Below are 19137 nucleotides of genomic sequence, written 5' to 3'. Positions count from 1 at the left end.
GTGATACTAGATTGGATAATATACTGGAAGAAAAATTATTATAAAGGAACCTATTGGAACAAATGACAAAACTAGAAAAAGGAATGAATTAGATTAAAATAGTCCATCAACAAATTTCTTGAAGTTGGTGACTTAAATGCAGTACCACAAAAGAATCTCCTTATTCTTAAGAAATACACATGAAAATATTTAGACATAAAGGATCATGATGCATATAACTTACTCTCAAATTATTTAGATGAAAAATTTTATATACATACATACATACATATGTAAAGAAGGAGAGCAAAAATGATAAAGCAATAGGTTGCCTCCAAAAACTCATGTCTACTTGTAACCTGTGAATGTACCTTATTTGGATATAGGTTCCTTCCAGATGTAATCAAGTTAAGATGAGGTTACAATGGATTTGGGTGTTCTTATAAGAAATGGAAATTTAGACACACATACACACACAGGGAAAAAAGCCACGTGAAGATGGAGGCAGAGATTGGAGATATGCTGCCACAAGTCAAGGAAAGCCAAGGACTGCCAGCAACCACCAGAAACAAAGAAGAGGCAAGGAAGACTCCTTCCCTAGATTAGGAACAAAACAACCCTGCCAACACCTTGAGTTTGGAATTCTAGCTTCCAGAACTATGAGAAAATAAATTTCTATTGTTTTAAGCCACCTAGTTTGTGGTACTTTGTTATAGCAACCCTATGGAAGCTAATATAGTAAGTAATAGGTAAATCTGGGTAAAGGGTATATGGGTGTTTTTGGACAATTCATGCAAAGTTTTTTTGTCCTCTTAACAGACTCTTTCTCAGAACAAAAGTTTTTTAACTTTGAAGCAAAGTTTTTCTAAGTTTGAAATTATTTCCCAAAAGGTTAAAGACGAATACAACCAAGGACTTGAACAGACATTTCTACAAAGATAGACAAATGGCCAATAAGCACATGAAAACATGCTTAACATCACTAATCATTAGGGAGATTCAAAGCAAAACCATAATGAGATACCATGTCACATCCATTAGGGGATGACTATTATCAAAAAAAACCCGGAAAATGACAGCGTTGGCAAGGATGTAGAAGAACTGGAACTCTTGTGCAGTGCTGGTGGGAATGTAAAATGATGCAGCCACTATGGAAAATGGTATGGTGTTCCTCAAAAAATTAAACAGAGAATTACCATTTAATCCAGCAATTCCACTTCTGGATATATACCCAAAAGAACTGAAAGCAGAGACTCAGACAGATATTTGTACCTCTATGTTTATAGCAGCATTATTCACAATAGCACCCAGGTATCTAGCAACATATGAATGGATAAACAGTATGTGGTATATACACAGAATATTATGAATATTACTCAGCCTTAAGGAAAGAAATTTTGACGCATACTACAACATGGATAAATCTTGAGGACACTATGCTAAGTGAAATAAGCCAATCACTTATTATTTTACTTATATGACGTACCTATAAAAGACAAATTCACAGAGATAGACAGCAGAATGATAGTTGCCATGGGGTGGTGGGAGGGGAAAATGGAGAGTTATTGTTTACTGGGTGCAGAGTTTCAGTCTGGGAGGATGGAAAAGTTCTGGAGATGGATGGTGGTGATGACTGCACAACGATGTGATTATAGTTAATGTCACTGAACTTTACACTTAAAGATGGTTACAATAGTAACTTTTATGTTACATCTATTTTACTACAACAAATACAATAGTTGTATGTATATGTTTAGAGGTAGGGTGGCCTTGACAAGCTGATTTTAAATTTACATGGAAATTCAAAGTGTCAAAAATAACTAAAAATTGTTGAAGAAGAGCAAGGTGGGAGGACTAACTCAATCAGATATCAAGACTTACCATAAACCTATAGTAACTGAGATAGTGTGGTATTGGTATAAGGACAAACAATAAAACCAACAGAAGTCCAGAAACAAACTCACACACACGGACACTTGATTGTGTCAGAGGTGACCAACACTGTTAACAGTGTATTTTTCATATTTAGCTCTGGGACAACTGGATATCCTTATACAAAATATCGAATTGGAAATAACTTAAATTGGGCCCCCATTTTACATAATCAATTTAGGTAGACTAAATACCCAAACATGAAAGGCAAAACTATAAAGCTTTCAGAAGATAACATAATATCTATATGACCTTAGAGTATGGAAGAAGTTCTTTTAAAACATGCAAAAACACTACCATAAAAGAACTTTAGGGGACTTCCCTGCTCGTGCAGTGGTTAAGAATCTGCCTGCCAATGCAGGGGCACGGGTTCGATCCCTGGTCTGGGAAGATCCCACATGCCACAGAGCAACTAAGCCTGTGCGCCACAACTACTGAGCCTGCGCTCTAGAGCCCGTGAGTCACAACTACTGAGCCCACGTGCCACAACTACGGAAGCCCGCGCACCTAGAGCCCGTGCTCCGCAACAAGAGAAGCCACCGCAACGAGAAGCCCGCGCACAGCACGAAGAGTAGCCCCCACTCGCCGCAACTAGAGAAAGCCTGCATGCAGCAACAAAGACCCAACGCAGCCAAAAATAAATAAATAAATAAATATATTAAAAAAGAACTTTGGTCCTGTGAAAACATAAGCGACAAACTAGAAGACAGTTAAGACACAAAAAATCAGTGAAGAACTGATTCACCACACACCACAACTCCAGGGTGGGGTTGTGAGAACATCTGAAGAATTCCTCCTACATGTAAAAAGCAGTGGAGGGCTTCCCTGGTGGCGCAGTGGTTGAGAGTCTGCCTGCCAATGCGGGGTACACGGGTTCGAGCCCTGGTCCGGGAAGATCCCACATGCTGCCGAGCGACTAGGCCCACGAGCCACAATTACTGAGCCTGCGTGTCTGGAGCCTGTGCTCCGCAACAAGAGAGGCCGCAATAGTGAGAGGCCTGCGCACCGCAATGAAGAGTGGCCCCCGCTTGCCGCAACTAGAGAAAGCCCTCGCACAGAAACAAAGACCCAACACAGCCATAAATAAATAAATTAATTAATTAATTAACTTAAAAAAAAAAAGAAGTGGAGGATAACCCAACAGAAAATGACATGAAAGGTGCTTCACGGAAGTGAAAATCTAACTAGTAAATAAAAATATAAACAGGCACTTAACCTCACTGACGAGGAGGCAAATGTAAATTAAAACCACTATGAGCTATCTTTATAAACCCATTGGATTGGCTAAAATTTAAAGGGCTGTCAGTACAAAATATTGGTACATATGTGGGACAACAGGAACTCCTATACACTATTGAGGGGAATATAAACTGGTACCATCATCACTTTGAAAAAAACTTGGTATTATCCAATAAAATTGAAGATATGTATATCCTAAGCCAGCTAATCTACTTCTAGGTATATACTCTAAAGAAATTCATGCTCATACACACCAGGATATATGTACAAGAATGTTCTTAAAAGTATGGTCTGTAATGGCCCCAAACTGGGGAAACAAAACAGAACACTGAATATCAACTATACTTCAATAAAAAATAAATAAAAAATCCAAATGTCTATTAATAGTAAAATGGATAAATAATATATTTATACAAAGAAATAAAAGTGAATGAACTACATATATGTGTAATAAAGTGGGTTAATTTCACCAAAAAAATTGTTAATAAAAGAGGTAAGACCAAAAATGCAATTCAAAACTAGGAAAAATTAAATCATATTGTTTTGGAATCCATACATAGGTGACAAAACTTAAGATAAAGGCAATGAAATGACTGTCATAAGCCAGCATAGTGATTACTTCCAGTGAGGAGGAAAGGATTACAATCTAGAAGGGGCCACAGTAGTTTCTGCAATGCTAGTAATGTTCTGTTTCTTGAACTGGATGGTTCCAGAAAAATGTCTGATATACTTTTCTGTATACATGTTATACTTCACATTTTTTAAAAGATGTGAAGTTATGGTAAGGATAAACACCACTCCATACAGATGAACATGGCTAGAGAAAAACACACAGTTATGCTGATTGGTTCATAACTATGAACCTGAAAGGGAGGTTCAGGCTCCCAGGCAATGTTTTATATTTCCCTAGCCCATCTGCCCATCTACTTTCCCAGAATAACATTTTATACCTTTCTCTTCTTAAACCTCCAAAATCTCCTCCCCCATCCTCATCTTTCAGTTGATGATTGTGTTTCCTACTTCACTGAGAACATTGGAGATAAAGAATATTTCCACAGCCTGACCACCATAAACACTACCAGGATTTTGTACCCACATATTCTACTTTCCCTAAGCTCAACTCTCCATGCTCCTATCTAAGGTCAATCCACCTATTTGTACACCAGATCCCATGCCTTCTTGCCTTCACAAAGACATTATTATAGCAATTCTCCCATCTATCACCTACGTCATCAATTTCCTTCAGCAATACGCTATTATTTCTTAACGAAACTTCCCCTACCAGCTACTACACTATTTCTTTGCTCCCCTTTGTAGTTAAGTTTCTTGAAAAAGTTGTCTATAGTTACTGTTCCTCTCCTTCCATTCTCAAACCCACCACAATCAGGTTTTTGGACGGACCACTCTGTCAAAACTGTACATCACGATAATAACTTCTAATGGTCAATTAGTTCTCATCTTACTTATCTATCAGGAACATTTGACACAGGTTATCTATCGCTCCTTGCTCCTTAGAGATTTGCATCACTTGGTTTCTGGTAAACCACTCCTTCTGATTTTCCTCTGTATAACTTAGTCACCCCTTCTCAGTCTCCACTGCTGATTCCTCTTCTTCCTTACTCAATGTTGGGATGCCCCAATATGTCTTTAGTATTCTGTCCATCCATACTCATTCTCTTGGTAATCTCATCCAGTCTTATGATTTAAATACATCTTTTTATATCAATACTTCCAGTTCAGACCCCTCTCTTAAACTCCAGACTCATTTAAATGTCTAGTGAACATGTGAAATTCCACACGTCCAACACTGAGTTCCCAAATTTCCTCCCCAAACCTGCTCCACCATCTTTTTTTCTATTTAAGGCAATGCCATCCTTCCAGTCACTGAGACCAAAAAATCTGGAGTCATCCTTGTTTCCTCTCCCCATAACTAGTCCATCAATAAATCCAGTACATTCCACCTTACAAATGTATCTAGAATCTAAGATTTCTTCACCCCCTCTACTGTTGCCACTCCAGTCCAAGCCACATGCGTCTTTCACTTGGATTACTGTGACGGCCCCCATCTGGTCTCTGCTTACACCCCGACCCTCTGCATCTTATTCTTAACATAGCAGCAAGAAAGGCCCACTCAACTTTTAATTTAGATCTTATCTTTTCTCTGCTCAAAATCCTACAATGGCTACTTATCTTACTCAGAAGAAAAGCCAACTATGCATGCCCATTTTTAGCCTAGGACAATATCAACATCATTTTTTTTACTCTTTTTTTCCCCCTGGTTTTAGGAAACATAAAAATAAACACACAAAATGGAGTCTAAAAAAGTGATTCCTAAAGCCAGTCCTCAAATTGGTTTATGAATAACTTTTACTTAATCCACACTGTATGATGATAGCACACTGCATTTTTATGAATGTCGTTATTTATTTTTTAACATGTGATTTTCCTATTTATTTGTTGTTACATTTTATATTCTTCATAAACTATGGTTATTATAAATGGTAGGTTTTTTAAACATTTTGTTACCTGGAAAAATAAAAAATTTGCAGAACTAATTTTTTTTTATTGAAGTATAGTTAACAGAATTAAGTTTTAATGCCTTCTCTATTTCTCCTTTCCACTCTCTATGCATTTTCTTTGCTGAATTAAAAAACAGAACATTTTTACTGGTACAGAAATTGAAAATTCTGGGGACTACTGGCCAAAACGATTTAATAAGCATGGACCTACACTAAAAGCTCACCAAGCATAAGCAGGAGAAAGTACATTGGCTAGAGTATTAGACCCATGCCCTTCCCCAGCTCTCCTAGTGCTGGCTGTGAGGCATTAAATTTTTTGCCTTTCTGACCCTCTATTTCCTCATCTATAATGTCCATTACAGTACCCATTTCATAGAAATATGAAAATTAAATGAGATGATACATTTACAATATATTGACACATAATAGCTATCTACTGTGTTTAGTTAACACAACACTATAAACTATGTGTTTAGTTACTGCAATGTTAATACAGTGGTGGTGTAGGGTGGGAGAGAGAGTGGGAGGCAGACCAGTGGGAGCAGACCACCCAGGTGGAGGGAAGTATTTTACCTACTGATGTTTAGAACTTCTGGCACATGGGGATAATAAAAAGCATTTTGGTCAGTTTCATTATTGTTTTTAAATTCTCTGAAGACCATGTATCCCCTTCTTGCCTTCACCAGGATAAACCACAGCAAAAGACCATCTTCCACATTCACTCATTCATTACTAACGGAGTGTTAGGCATAGGGTATGGCAAGGACTCAGAAGGTTGCATTAGAGTATAATCACCATGTATTATTAAATAAACTAAGGGTTTTTATTTAGAAAATAAAAATATTCACTTACCTTTTTTGAATTTATGTATAGGGAGTTTCTTAAGTTGATCTTTACGAAGTCTGTTTCTTCTAGCTCTATGTCTATCCTGGACAAATTTTGTGATCTAAAAATAAAAGAGAAAAAAAAGGGAGTCAGATATTAAACATGCAAATAGAAAATGACCATTAAAATAACAAATGTCTTTTATGTTTCTAGATAGCTGCTACAAATCAATTCAATTTATTTAAACCCTAGTCATGAGACTATTAATTAAAATATCCATGATTAGTTATCATTAGTGATTAGTTAGCCCATAAATTATCCTTTGAATTTTTATTCAATGACCTAAATTATCTTTAATTTACTCTGACAAAAACATTATAAATAACATGTAACTATTTGTTTGCAAAAATATAAATGGTAGATTCCAGGTTACAAAGACTCCACTGGATCAAAAATGGGGGGGGGTTGGAATTTCTATAAGTTACAAACTAATAAAATTTTCAAACATAACATGCATTAAACTGCACTTTCAGTGGTTCTAGAAGCAAAATGGACAGAACTAATACAGAACACCTATACTATAAATATTCAGAAATATCAGATAAAATATACAAAATATTTTAAAATAAAAATTGCTATGCTTGCAAGAATAAAAAAGAAGTCCATGGGACCAGAATCAAATGCCAAAAATAAAGTCCATAAAAGAAAATTTTGACAAATTTGACTACATCAATGTTAAGGACTTCTGTCCCCAAAAGATACTGTTTAAAGATAAAAGACAGTTCACAGACTGGCAGAAAATATCTGCAAATTGCACATCTCATAAGCGATTTCTATCCAGAATACATAAAGAATTCAAAATTCAATAATAAGAAAACAAGCAACCCAAGAGAAAAAAATGGGCAGAATATCTGAATATACACTTTGCTACTGATGATATACAGATGGCAAATAAGCACTTGAAGAGATGTTCAACATAATTAGTCAAGAGAAAAATGAAAATTCAAATCACAAATACCACTATATACCTATTCAAATGATTAAAATGAAAAAGACTGACTATACCAAGTGTTGGCAGGGAAGTAGAAGAACTGGCACTCTGATACACTACTGAAAGGATTGTAAAATGGTACAACCACTTTGGAAAATAGTTTGGTGGTTTCTTATAAATTTAAACACATATTTACCAAATGACCTAATCATCCCACTCCTACTTATATTTAGCCAATAGAAATGAAAGTGTATATCCATATAACAACTTGTATACAAATGTACAAAAATGTCTATGTCAGCTTTATTTGTAATAGCCAAAAACGAGACACAACCCAAATGTTCATCAGCAGGTACGTGGATAAACAAAACTGTGGTATAGTCATACAATGGAATACAACTTGGCAATAAAAAGTAATGAATATCAATATATTCAATAACATACATGAATCTCAAAATAATTATTCTGAGAGAAAGAAGGCAGGCACAAAAGAGTATGTAATTTATGATTCCCTGTATATAAAGTGGTAGAAAATGCACACTAATCTACAGTGACCAAAACCAGACCTGTGGTTGCCCAGGAATGGTGTGGGGGGGAGACATGAAGGAAAAATTTGGAAGAGGTGAAAGGGAGTGATTATCACAGAGTATGAGGAAACTTTTCAAGCTGATCTGATATTTTATTATCTTAATTGCACTGGTGGTTTCTCAGGTATACATATGTATGTCCAAACTTACCAAACTGTACAATTTAAATGTGCAGTTTATTAATATATTAATCAGTAGATGTTTGTTTTAAAATTTTAATAGTAACCACTAGAAAAAAACAATATAAGCTTTCAAACTAGTAGGAAAAAGGGAGAAAGGGAGAGAGAAAGAGGAAAAAAGTTGAGTAATCCAAATCTGTATAATAGAAAAAAAAACAGAATAAAAAGTAAACAATAGAAATTAGTCCAAATCACAAAAATGCAAATGGGGTAAATTCACCAGTTTTTTTTTTAAAGAGTATATCATATTGGATAAAGAAAAAATTCCAACCATTCACAAGACACAAGATTAAAACTTAATGACACATTAAGACAAAAGTAAAGGTAAAAAATACAGGGATAGCTAAAATTATATCATGACAATACTAAGTAAAAGTTGGCATATAAAGTAAAACAGGATATAAGACAAAAGTCACCATTAGGAAATAGTTATCACAATGATAAAAAGGACACTTCACCTAAAAAATGACAAAATTATGGGAGAAATACACAAATTCACAAGCTCAGTAATTTCTAGATCAAGCAGACCAAAAAAAAAAAAGTAAAGACCACAGACCTATGATGCCCAATATGGTAGCCATTATATACATGTAGCTACTGAGCACTTGAAATGCGGCTGGTCTCAATTGAGATTTGCTGTAAAAGTATAAAATACACACCAGTTTGCAAAGATTAGTACACAAAGAATGTAAAACATATTTTTTAATTATTTATATTAACTGAACGTTGAAATACATTTTAGATTTACTAAGTTAAATAAATACAGTATTTAAGTTAATCTCACCGAAATATTTCCTTTTACCTTTTTTAATTTGGCTACCAGAAAATCTTAAATTACAATAAATGTGGCTCACAACATCGTTCTATTGCATAGCACTGCTTTAGAGAACAGAGGAGTGCAAAAAACCACGGACAACTGCAATGACTGAACAGTTCTGTGAATATACTAAAAACCACTGAACTATATGATTTAAATGGGTCAATTTTATATTATGTGAATTATATCTCAATAAAACTGTCTTTAAAATAATAAAAAAGAAAGAAAGAAAGAAAGAAAAAAAGACTGGACAAGACAAATACCCAAGCTCAAACTAACAGACATATATAAAACTTTGGACCCCACAATTCTTTTCACACATATGGTGGGGAATGTTTACAAAATTTAACCACAATTACCATGTCTCTTCACCACCTGGATTCTACATAACTTGAAAATAAGATCATGAACTGGCAGATGGAAGCAGGTGGAGCACCTAACTCGGTGAAGAAAGAAATAGAACCTTCTCCTTAACCACTGAATTAGACTGCCTTACCCACCCAGATATAGACAAAGACAATCAGGAATGGAGTAGGCCTTTCCCTCACCCTCCCCTAGAACTGCAGAACCAGTCCTGGAGGAGCTGAAGACAGGTTCACCTCAAGAGAAAGATGAAGCTGAGCCAAGCATGCCCTAATTTATTCTTCCCAAATGTACCACACAGATAAGGTACTTCATCTCTCCTAAGACCAAATGAGTAGAAGAGTAGGGAAGGGCTAGGAGTATTAGTAACTGAGTTTCCCATTCACATGGATGGATACATCAAAAGTGGTAAAGAAATATCCCACATAACAGTGAAAAAACTTTTCTCAATTTAAACCAAATTAAAATAAAAATATTCCTTATCAAAAGTAATGAGTTACATACAGCTAAAGTGATTGTTAAAGAGAAATTTATAACCTAAAGGCATATACTATAAAGAAAAATGAATAAGTATTTAGCTGATCAAGCTAGAAAAAGAAAAGCAACGTGTCCAAAACAAGTAGAGGAAAGAAAATAATACTGCCTAGAGCAGAAATTCATGAGATAAATTAAAAAGGAGAGTAAATACATTAGAATATAAGTCCCACTGGAATGTAAAATACTTGACATCAGGTATTTTTACCTATTTTGTTCACTGAGGAAACTTCACACCCTAGAGAAGTGCCTAGGTTCAGAGGTGCAGAATAAATATTTGTTGAATGAAAGAAAAAAAAGAAAATCTCAAAGTCCACTTCTCTGAAAGACAAACTCTTTTTTTGAGTTTTTGAATTTTATTTTATTTTATTTTTATACAGCATGTTATTAGTCATCAATTTTATACACATCAGTGTATACATGTCAATCCCAATTGCCCAATTCATCACACCACCATCCCCACCCCCCGGTGGCTTTCCCCCCTTGGTGTCCATACATTTGTTCTCTACATCTGTGGCTCAACCTCTGCCCTGCAAACCGGTTCATCTGTACCATTTTTCTAGGTTCCACATATATGCGTTAATATACGATATTTGTTTTTCTCTTTCTGACTTACTTCACTCTGTATGACAGTCTCTAGATCCATCCACATCTCTACAAATGACTCAATTTCGTTCCTTTTTATGGCTGAATAATATTCCATTGTATATATGTACCTCATCTTCTTTATCCATTCATCTGTCGATGGACATTTAGGTTGCTTCCATGACCCGGCTACTGTAAATAGTGCTGCAATGAACATTGGGGTGCATGTGTCTTTTTGAATTATGGTTTTCTCTGGGTATATGCCCAGTAGTGGGACTGCTGGATCATATGGTAATTCTATTTTCAGTTTGTTAAGAAACCTCCACACTGTTCTACATAGTGGCTGTATCAATTTACATTCCCACCAACAGTGCAAGACGGTTCCCTTTTCTCCACATGCTCTCCAGCATTTCTTGTTTGTAGATTTTCTGATGATGCCCATTCTAACTAGTGTGAGATGATACCTCACCGTAGTTTTGATTTGCATTTCTCTAATAATTAGTGATGTTGAGCAGCTTTTCATGTGCTTCTTGGCCATCTGTATGTCTTCTTTGGAGAAATGTCTACTTAGCTCTTCTGCCCATTGTTGGATTGGGTTGTTTGCTTCTTTAATATTGAGCTGCATGAGCTGTTTAAATATTTTGGAGATTAATCCTTTGTCCGTTGGTTCGTTTGCAAATATTTTCTCCCACTCTGAGGGTTGTCTTTTCGTCTTGTTTATGGTTTCCTTTGCTGTGCAAAAGCTTTGAAGTTTCATTAGGTCCCATTTGTTTATCTTTGTTTTTATTTCCATTACTCTAGGAGGTGGATCAAAAAAGATCTTGCTGTGATTTATGTCAAAGAGTGTTCTTCCTATGTTTTCCTCTAAGAGTTTTACAGTGTCTGGTCTTACATTTAGGTCTCAAATCCATTTTGAGTTTATTTTTGTGTATGGTGTTAGGGAGTGTTCTAATTTCATGCTTTTACATGTAGCAGTCCAGTTTTCCCAGCACCACTTATTGAAGAGACTGTCTTTTCTCCATTGTATACCCTTGTCTCCTGTCACAGATTAGTTGACCATAGGTGCGTAGGTTTATCTCTGGGCTTTCTATCTTGTTCCATTGATCTATGTTTCTGTTTTTGTGCCAGTACCATATTGTCTTGATTACTGCAGCTTTGTAGTATAGTCTGAAGTCAGGGAGTCTGATTCCTCCAGCTCTGTTTTTTTCCCTCAAGACTGCTTTGGCTATTCGGGGTCTTTTCTGTCTCCATACAAATTTTAAGATGATTCGTCCTAGTTCCTTAAAAAATGCCATTGGTAATTTGATAGGGATTGCACTGAATCTGTAGATTGCTTTGGGTAGTATAGTCACTTTCACAATATTGATTCTTCCAATCCAAGAACATGGTATATCTCTCTATCTGTTGGTATCATCTTTAATTTCTTTCATCAGTGTCTTATAGTTTTCTGCACACAGGTCTTTTGTCTCCCTAGGTAGGTTTATCCCTAGGTATTTTATTCTTTTTGTTGCAATGATAAATAGGAGTGTTTCCTTAATTTCTCTTTCAAATTTTTCATCATTAGTGCATAGGAATGCAAGAGATTTCTGTGCATTAGTTTTGTAGCCTGCAACTTTACCAAATTCATTGATTAGCTCTAGTAGTTTTCTGGTGGCATCCTTAGGATTCTCTATGTATAGTATCATGTCATCTGCAAAAAGTGACAGTTTTACTTCTTCTTTTCCAATTTGTATTCCTTTTATTTCTTTTTCTTCTCTGATTGCCATAACTAGGACTTCCAAAACTATGTTGAATAATAGCAGTGAGAGTGGACATCCTTGTCTTGTTCCTGATCTTACAGGAAATGCTTTCAGTTTTTCACCACTGAGAATGATGTTTGCTGTGGGTTTGTCGTATAAGGCCTTTATCATGTTGAGGTAGGTTCCCTCTATGCCCACTTTCTAGAGAGTTTTTATCATAAATGGGTGTTGAACTTTGTCAAAAGCTTTTTCTGCATCTATTGAGATGATCATATGGTTTTTATTCTTCAGTTTGTTAATATGGTGTATCACATTGATTGATTTGCATATACTGAAGAATCCTTGCATCCCTGGGATAAATCCCACTTGATCATGGTGTATGATCCTTTTAATGTGTTGTAGGATTCTGCTAGCTAGTATTTTGTTGAGGATTTTTGCATCTATATTCATCAGTGATATTGGTCTGTAATTTTCTTTTTTGTAGTGTCTTTGTCTGGTTTTGGTATCAGGGTGATGGTGGACTCATAGAATGAGTTTGGGAGTGCTCCTTCCTCTGCAATTTTTTGGAAGAGTTTGAGAAGGATGGGTGTTAGCTCTTTTTTTTTTTTTTTTTTTTAAGGATTTTCTTATTTATTTATTTATTTATTTATTTATTTTTGGCTGTGTTGGGTCTTCGGTTCGTGCGAGGGCTTTCTCCAGTTGCGGCAAGCGGGGGCCACTCTTCATCGCGGTGCGGGGACCGCTCTTCATCGCGGTGCGCGGGCCTTTCTCTATCGCGGCCCCTCCCGTCGCGGGGCACAGGCTCCAGACGCGCAGGCTCAGCAACTGTGGCTCACGGGCCCAGCTGCTCCGTGGCATGTGGGATCTTCCCAGACCAGGGCTCGAACCCGTGTCCCCTGCATTAGCAGGCAGATTCTCAACCACTGCGCCACCAGGGAAGCCCTGTTAGCTCTTTTCTAAATGTTTGATAGAATTCACCTGTGAAGCCATCTGGTCCTGGACTTTTGTTTGTTGGAAGATTTTTTTTTTAATTTATTTATTTATTTTTGGCTGTGTTGGGTCTTCATTTCTGCGCGAGGGCTTTCTCCAGCCGTGGCAAGTGGGGGCCACTCTTCATCGCGGTGCGCGGGCCTCTCACTATCGCGGCCTCTCCCGCTGCGGAGCACAGGCTCCAGACACGCAGGCTCAGTAATTGTGGCTCACGGGCCCAATTGCTCCGCGGCATGTGGGATCCTCCCAGACCAGGGCTCGAACCCGTGTCCCCTGCACCGGCAGGCGGACTCTCAACCACTGCACCACCAGAGAAGCCCTGTTGGAAGATTTTTAATCACAGTTTCAATTTCATTACTTGTGATCGGTCTGTTCCTATTTTCTATTTCTTCCTGGTTCAGTCTTGGAAGGTTATGCCTTTCTAAGAATTTGTCCATTTCTTCCAGGTTGTCCATTTTATTGGCATAGAATTGCTTGTAGTAGTCTCTTAGGATGCTCTGTATTTCTGCGGTGTCTGTTGTAACTTCTCCTTTTTCATTTCTAATTTTATTGATTTAAGTCCTCTCCCTCTTTTTCTTGATGAGTCTGGCTAATGGTTTATTAATTTTGTTTACTGTCTCAAAGAACCAGCTTTTAGTTTTATTGATCTTTGCTATTGTTTTCTTTGTTTCTATTTCATTTATTTCTGCTCTGATCTTTATGATTTCTTTCCTTCTGCTAAATTTGGGTTTTGTTTGTTCTTCTTTCTCTAGTTCCTTTAGGTGTAAGGTTAGATTGTTTGAGACTTTTCTTGTTTCCTGAGGTAGGCTTGTGTAGCTGTACACTTCCCTCTGAGAACTGCTTTTGCTGCATTCCATAGGTTTTGGATCGTCGTGTTTTCATTGTCATTTGTCCCCAGGTATTTTTTCGTTTCCTATTTGATTTCCTCAGTGATCTCTTGGTTATTCAGTAACATATTGTTTAGCCTCCATGTCCTTGTGTTTTTTACGTTTTTTTCCCTGTAATTCATTTGTAATCTCATAGCGTTGTGGTCAGAAAAGATGCTTGATATGATTTCAATTTTCTTAAATTTACTGAGGCTTGATTTATGACCCAACATGTGATCTACCCTGGAGAATGTTCCGTGTGCACTTGAGAAGAAAGTGTAATCTGCTCTTTTTGGATGGAATGTTCTATAAATATCAAATCTATCTGGTCTATTGTGTCATTTAAAGCTTCTGTTTCCTTATTTATTTTCATTTTGGATGATCTGTCCATTGGTGTAAGTGAGGTGTTAAAGTCCCCCAGTATTATTGTGTTACTGTCGATTTCCTCTTTTAGAGCTGCTAGCAGTTGCCTTACGTACTGAGGTCCTCCTATGTTGGGTGCATATATATTTATAATTGTTATATCTTTTTCTTGGATTGATCCCTTGATCATTATGTAGTATCCTTCCTTGTCTCTTGTAACATTCTTTAAAGTCTATTTTATCTGATATGAGTACTGCTACTCCAGCTTTCTTTTGATTTCCATTTGCATGGAATATCTTTTTCCATCCCCTCACTTTCAGTCTGTATGTGTCCCTAGGTCTGAAGTGGGTCTCTTGTAGACAGCATATATATGGGTCTTGTTTTTGTATCCAGTCAGCAAGCCTGTGTCTTTTGGTTGGAGCATTTAATCCATTCACGTTTAAGGTAATTATCGATATGTGTGTTCCTATGACCATTTTCTTAATTGTTTTGGGTTTGTTTTTGTAGGTCCTTTTCTTCTCTTGTGTTTCCGACTTAGAGAAGTTCCTTTAGCATTTGTTGTAGAGCTGGTTTGGTGGTGCTGAATTCTCTTAGCTTTTGCTTGTCTGTAATGCTTTTGATTTCTCCATCGAATCTGAATGAGACCCTTGCCGGGTACAGTAATCTTGGTTGTAGGTTCTTCCCTTTCATCACTTTAAGTATATCATGCCACTCCCTTCTGGCTTGTAGAGTTTCTGCTGAGAAATCAGCTGTTAACCTTATGGGAGTTCCCTTGTATGTTATTTGTCGTTTTTCCCTTGCTGCTTTCAATAATTTTTCTTTGCCTTTACTTTTTGCCAATTTGATTACTGTGTGTCTCGGTGTGTTTCTCCTTCGGTTTATCCTGTATGGGACTAGTTGCGCTCCCTGGACTTGGGTGGCTATTTCCTTTCCCATGTTAGGGAAGTTTTCAACTATAATCTCTTCAAATATTTTCTCGGGTGCTTTCTCTCTCTCTTCTCCTTCTGGGATCCCTATAATGCGAATGTTGTTGCGTTTAATGTTGTCCCAGAGGTCTCTTAGGCTGTCTTCATTTCTTTTCATTCTTTTTTCTTTAGTCTGTTCCACAGCAGTGAATTCTACCATTCTGTCTTCCAGGTCACTTATCTGTTCTTCTGCCTCAGTTATTCTGCTATTGATTCCTTCTAGTGTAGTTTTCATTTCAGTTATTGTATTGTTCATCTGTTTGTTTGTTCTTTAATTCTTCTAGGTCTTTGTTAAACATTTCTTGCATATTCTCAATCTTTGCCTCCATTCTTTTTCCCAGGCCCTGGATCATCTTCACTATCATTATTCTGAATTCTTTTTCTGGAACGTTGCCTATCTCCACTTCATTTAGTTGTTTTTCTGGGGTTTTATCTTGTTCCTTCATCTGGTACATAGCCCTCTGCCTTTTCATCTTGTCTATCTTTCTGTGAATGTGGTTTTTGTTCCACAGACTGCAAGATTGTATTTCTTCTTGCTTCTGCTGTCTGCCCTCTGGTGGATGAGGCTATCTAAGAGAGAGGCTTGTGTAAGTTTCCTGATGGGAGGGACTTGTGGTGCATAGAGTTGAGGTTTGCTCTGGTGGGCAGAGCTCAGTAAAACTTTAATCTGCTTGACTGCTGATGGGTGGGGCTGGCTTCCCTCCCTGTTGGTCGTTTGGCCTGAGGCAACCCAACACTGGAGCCTACCTGGGCTCTTTGGTGGGGCTAATGACAGGCTCTGGGAGGGCTCACGCCAAGGAGTACTTCCCAGAACTTCTGCTGCCAGTGTCCTTGTCCCAATGGTGAGCCACAGCCACCCCGTGCCTCTGCAGGCGACCCTCCAACACTAGCAGGTAGGTCTGGTTCAGTCTCCCCTGGGGTCACTGCTGCTTCCCCTCGGTCCCGATGCACACACTACTTTGTATGTGCCCTCCAAGAGTGGATCCTCTTTTTCCCCCAGACCTGTCGAAGTCCTGCAATCAAATCCCACTAGGCTTCAAAATCTGATTCTCTAGGAATTCCTCCTCCCGTTTCCGGACCCCCAGGTTGGGAAGCCTGACGGGGGGCTCAGAACCTTCACTCCAGTGGGTGGACTTCTGTGGTATAAGTGCTCTGCAGTCTGTGAGTCACCCACCCAGCAGTTAGGGGATTTGATTTTACTGTGATTGCGCCCCTCCTACCGTCTTATTGTGGCTTCTCCTTGTCTTTGGATGTGGGGTATATTTTTTGGTGAGTTCCAGTGTCTTCCTGTCGATGATTGTCCAGCACCTAGTTGTGATTCTGGTGTTCTCGCAAGAGGGAGAACACGTCCTTTTAGTCCGCCATCTTGGTTCCTCAAGATAAACTTCTGACCACATTGTGCAAGGCATGGATGGATATGAATAAATAGAACTCATCCCACATATAGTAGGAATTCTCTCTGTTATTTGACTATATAAATATTATAAATCACTTTATACAATACTTGAAAACAGACAAAATAGACAATTTCTTAGAAATGTAATTTAGTATGATGAAGTAGACAAGCATTTGTACGTCCAAGTAATTATGAAAAAGATCAGCAGATCTAGATGATTTTACAGGCAATCTTCACCAAAAATTCAAGTAAACAATAATCCCAATTTTATTTAAAATAACTATTTTCGATAGTAGAAAATAAAAGAAAGCTTTAGTTTTTTTATGGGGCTAGCTTCATCTTGTCTAATTATTTTAAACTGCGGTAAAATATTCATAACATAAAATTTACTATTTAACCATTTTTAAGTACACAGGTATGTGGCAGTAAGTACATTCACGTTGTTGTGCTACCATCACCACCATCCATCCACCAAACTCTTTCCATGTCCCCAAACTGAAACTCTGTACGCATTAAACAGTAATTCCCCATTCTCCCCTCTCCACAGCCCCTGGCAACCACCATTCTACTTTCTGTCTCAATCTGACTACTCTAGGTACCACATATAAATAGACTCATACAGTATTTGTCCTTTTGTGACTGGTTTATTTCACTTAGCATAATGTCTTCAAGATTCATCCATGTTGTAGCATCTGTCAGAATTCCCTTCCTTTTTAATGCTGAATAATATTCCATTGCATGTATATGCCACATTTTGTTTATCTACTCATCCATCAATGGACAATTGGGTTGCTTCTACCTTTGGCTTATTGAAAATAATGCTGTTATGAACATAAGCGTACAAATATCTGACTCCCTGCTTTCAATTCTTTTGGGTATATACCCAGAAGTGGAATTGTCAGATCATATGATAAATTTATGTTTAACTTTTTTGAAGAGTTGCTATACTGTTTTCTATAGTGACTGCTCCATTTAACATTCCTACCAACAGTGCTCAAGGGATTGTCTAGTTTTGATGTCAAGATTATTCTAGCCCCATAAAACTAAAATTTTCCCCTTACCTGGACATTCAGATTGCTAATTATTTTATTTAGGATTTTTGCACCTATGTCCAAGTGTAAAACTGGCAGATCATATTAGAGAAATTTGAATAACCCAAAATGCAAAGACAAAATTTATATATCATAATCAAAGAGAGTTTATACCCAAAATACAAGGATTTTTAGAATTTACAAAACAAATTCATGTAATCCAACGTAACAATAGAGTAAAAGAAAAAACAATGATTATTACAACAGATAGAAAAAAAGACATATAATGCAGCACCCATTCATTATTTTAAAAGAAAAAAGGCAAATAAAAATTTAGTTTATTTCTAATCCTTATAACATTTTTTCTTATTTTACCAGAAAATATAGCACAACGTTACACAGGAGGTACAACAGGCATCCTTTGTTTTTTGTTCCTGACTTTCATGGGAAGGCTTCTAATAATTCACTATTTAATGATGTTCATTTTAAGTTTTTAGTCATTAATCTTTATTGGCTTAAGGGTATTTACTTCTAATTTGCCAAGGGTACTTTTTGTTTGTTGTTTGTTGTTCTAATTTTCCATCCTTGCTTCTACACTGAAAACCCAGGAGAATCAACAAATTCAAATTACCAGAATAGGAGAATTCAGTAAGTTTGCAGAGATAAGATTAATATATAAAAATCAATAATGTCCAGTGTCCAAATGTTGGTCTCTAAATACTACTCTTCGATTAAAAAAAGCAGAGCTCCTTGGAGAAATATCTGATTCCAGGGCTGGGGCAGAAAAATAAACAATGAGCCTGGAGTTTCTTATAGTACCAAACACTAAAGAAGTACTTACAAAACAAAAGGATGGGTTAAATCAAAGGGACCCAAGACCCAGCCTGCAGAGCTCCCAATCGCCAAAGCTCAAACAATTTAAACAGCAAAAATAATGTAGTATTGGATTATTACCCAAAGTATAAAATAAATATACAGAGTACAAACTAATATAAATAAATGACTGAACAAATAAATGCCAAGAAGAGACAAATCTTCCTTACAAAAGAATTCTAAATAATAAATGTAGATACTTCCTTACTTCCAGGAAGTGGAGCTTAATTCCTGCCCCTCCCCACTTTTAGGACAGGCTACACTTAGTGCCTCACTTCCAAAGGAAGAATAGAATAGAGAAAAAGAAAAAATATTAACTTTATAGTGGAAAAACCTGGCAAACATTATTTAAACCAAGGGATGA

General features: G+C 36.9%; 1 protein-coding gene across 3 annotated transcripts in view; it reads right to left on the bottom strand.

The window, feature by feature from the left end:
- RNF13 (ring finger protein 13) overlaps positions 1 to 19137 on the bottom strand; it is a 182064-nt gene that overhangs the window by 25574 nt on the left and 137353 nt on the right. For all 3 annotated transcript variants that reach the window (XM_057546016.1, XM_007188123.3, XM_028167971.2), the window contains one exon: positions 6522 to 6615. In XM_057546016.1, the coding sequence (XP_057401999.1) occupies positions 6522 to 6615 (94 nt within the window). The remainder of the gene's footprint in view (positions 1 to 6521; positions 6616 to 19137) is intronic.

This window comes from Balaenoptera acutorostrata, chromosome 4 (genome assembly GCF_949987535.1).
Source record: "Balaenoptera acutorostrata chromosome 4, mBalAcu1.1, whole genome shotgun sequence".
Lineage (NCBI taxonomy): Eukaryota > Metazoa > Chordata > Mammalia > Artiodactyla > Balaenopteridae > Balaenoptera > Balaenoptera acutorostrata.
This window is presented reverse-complemented; position numbering and strand designations above follow the sequence as displayed.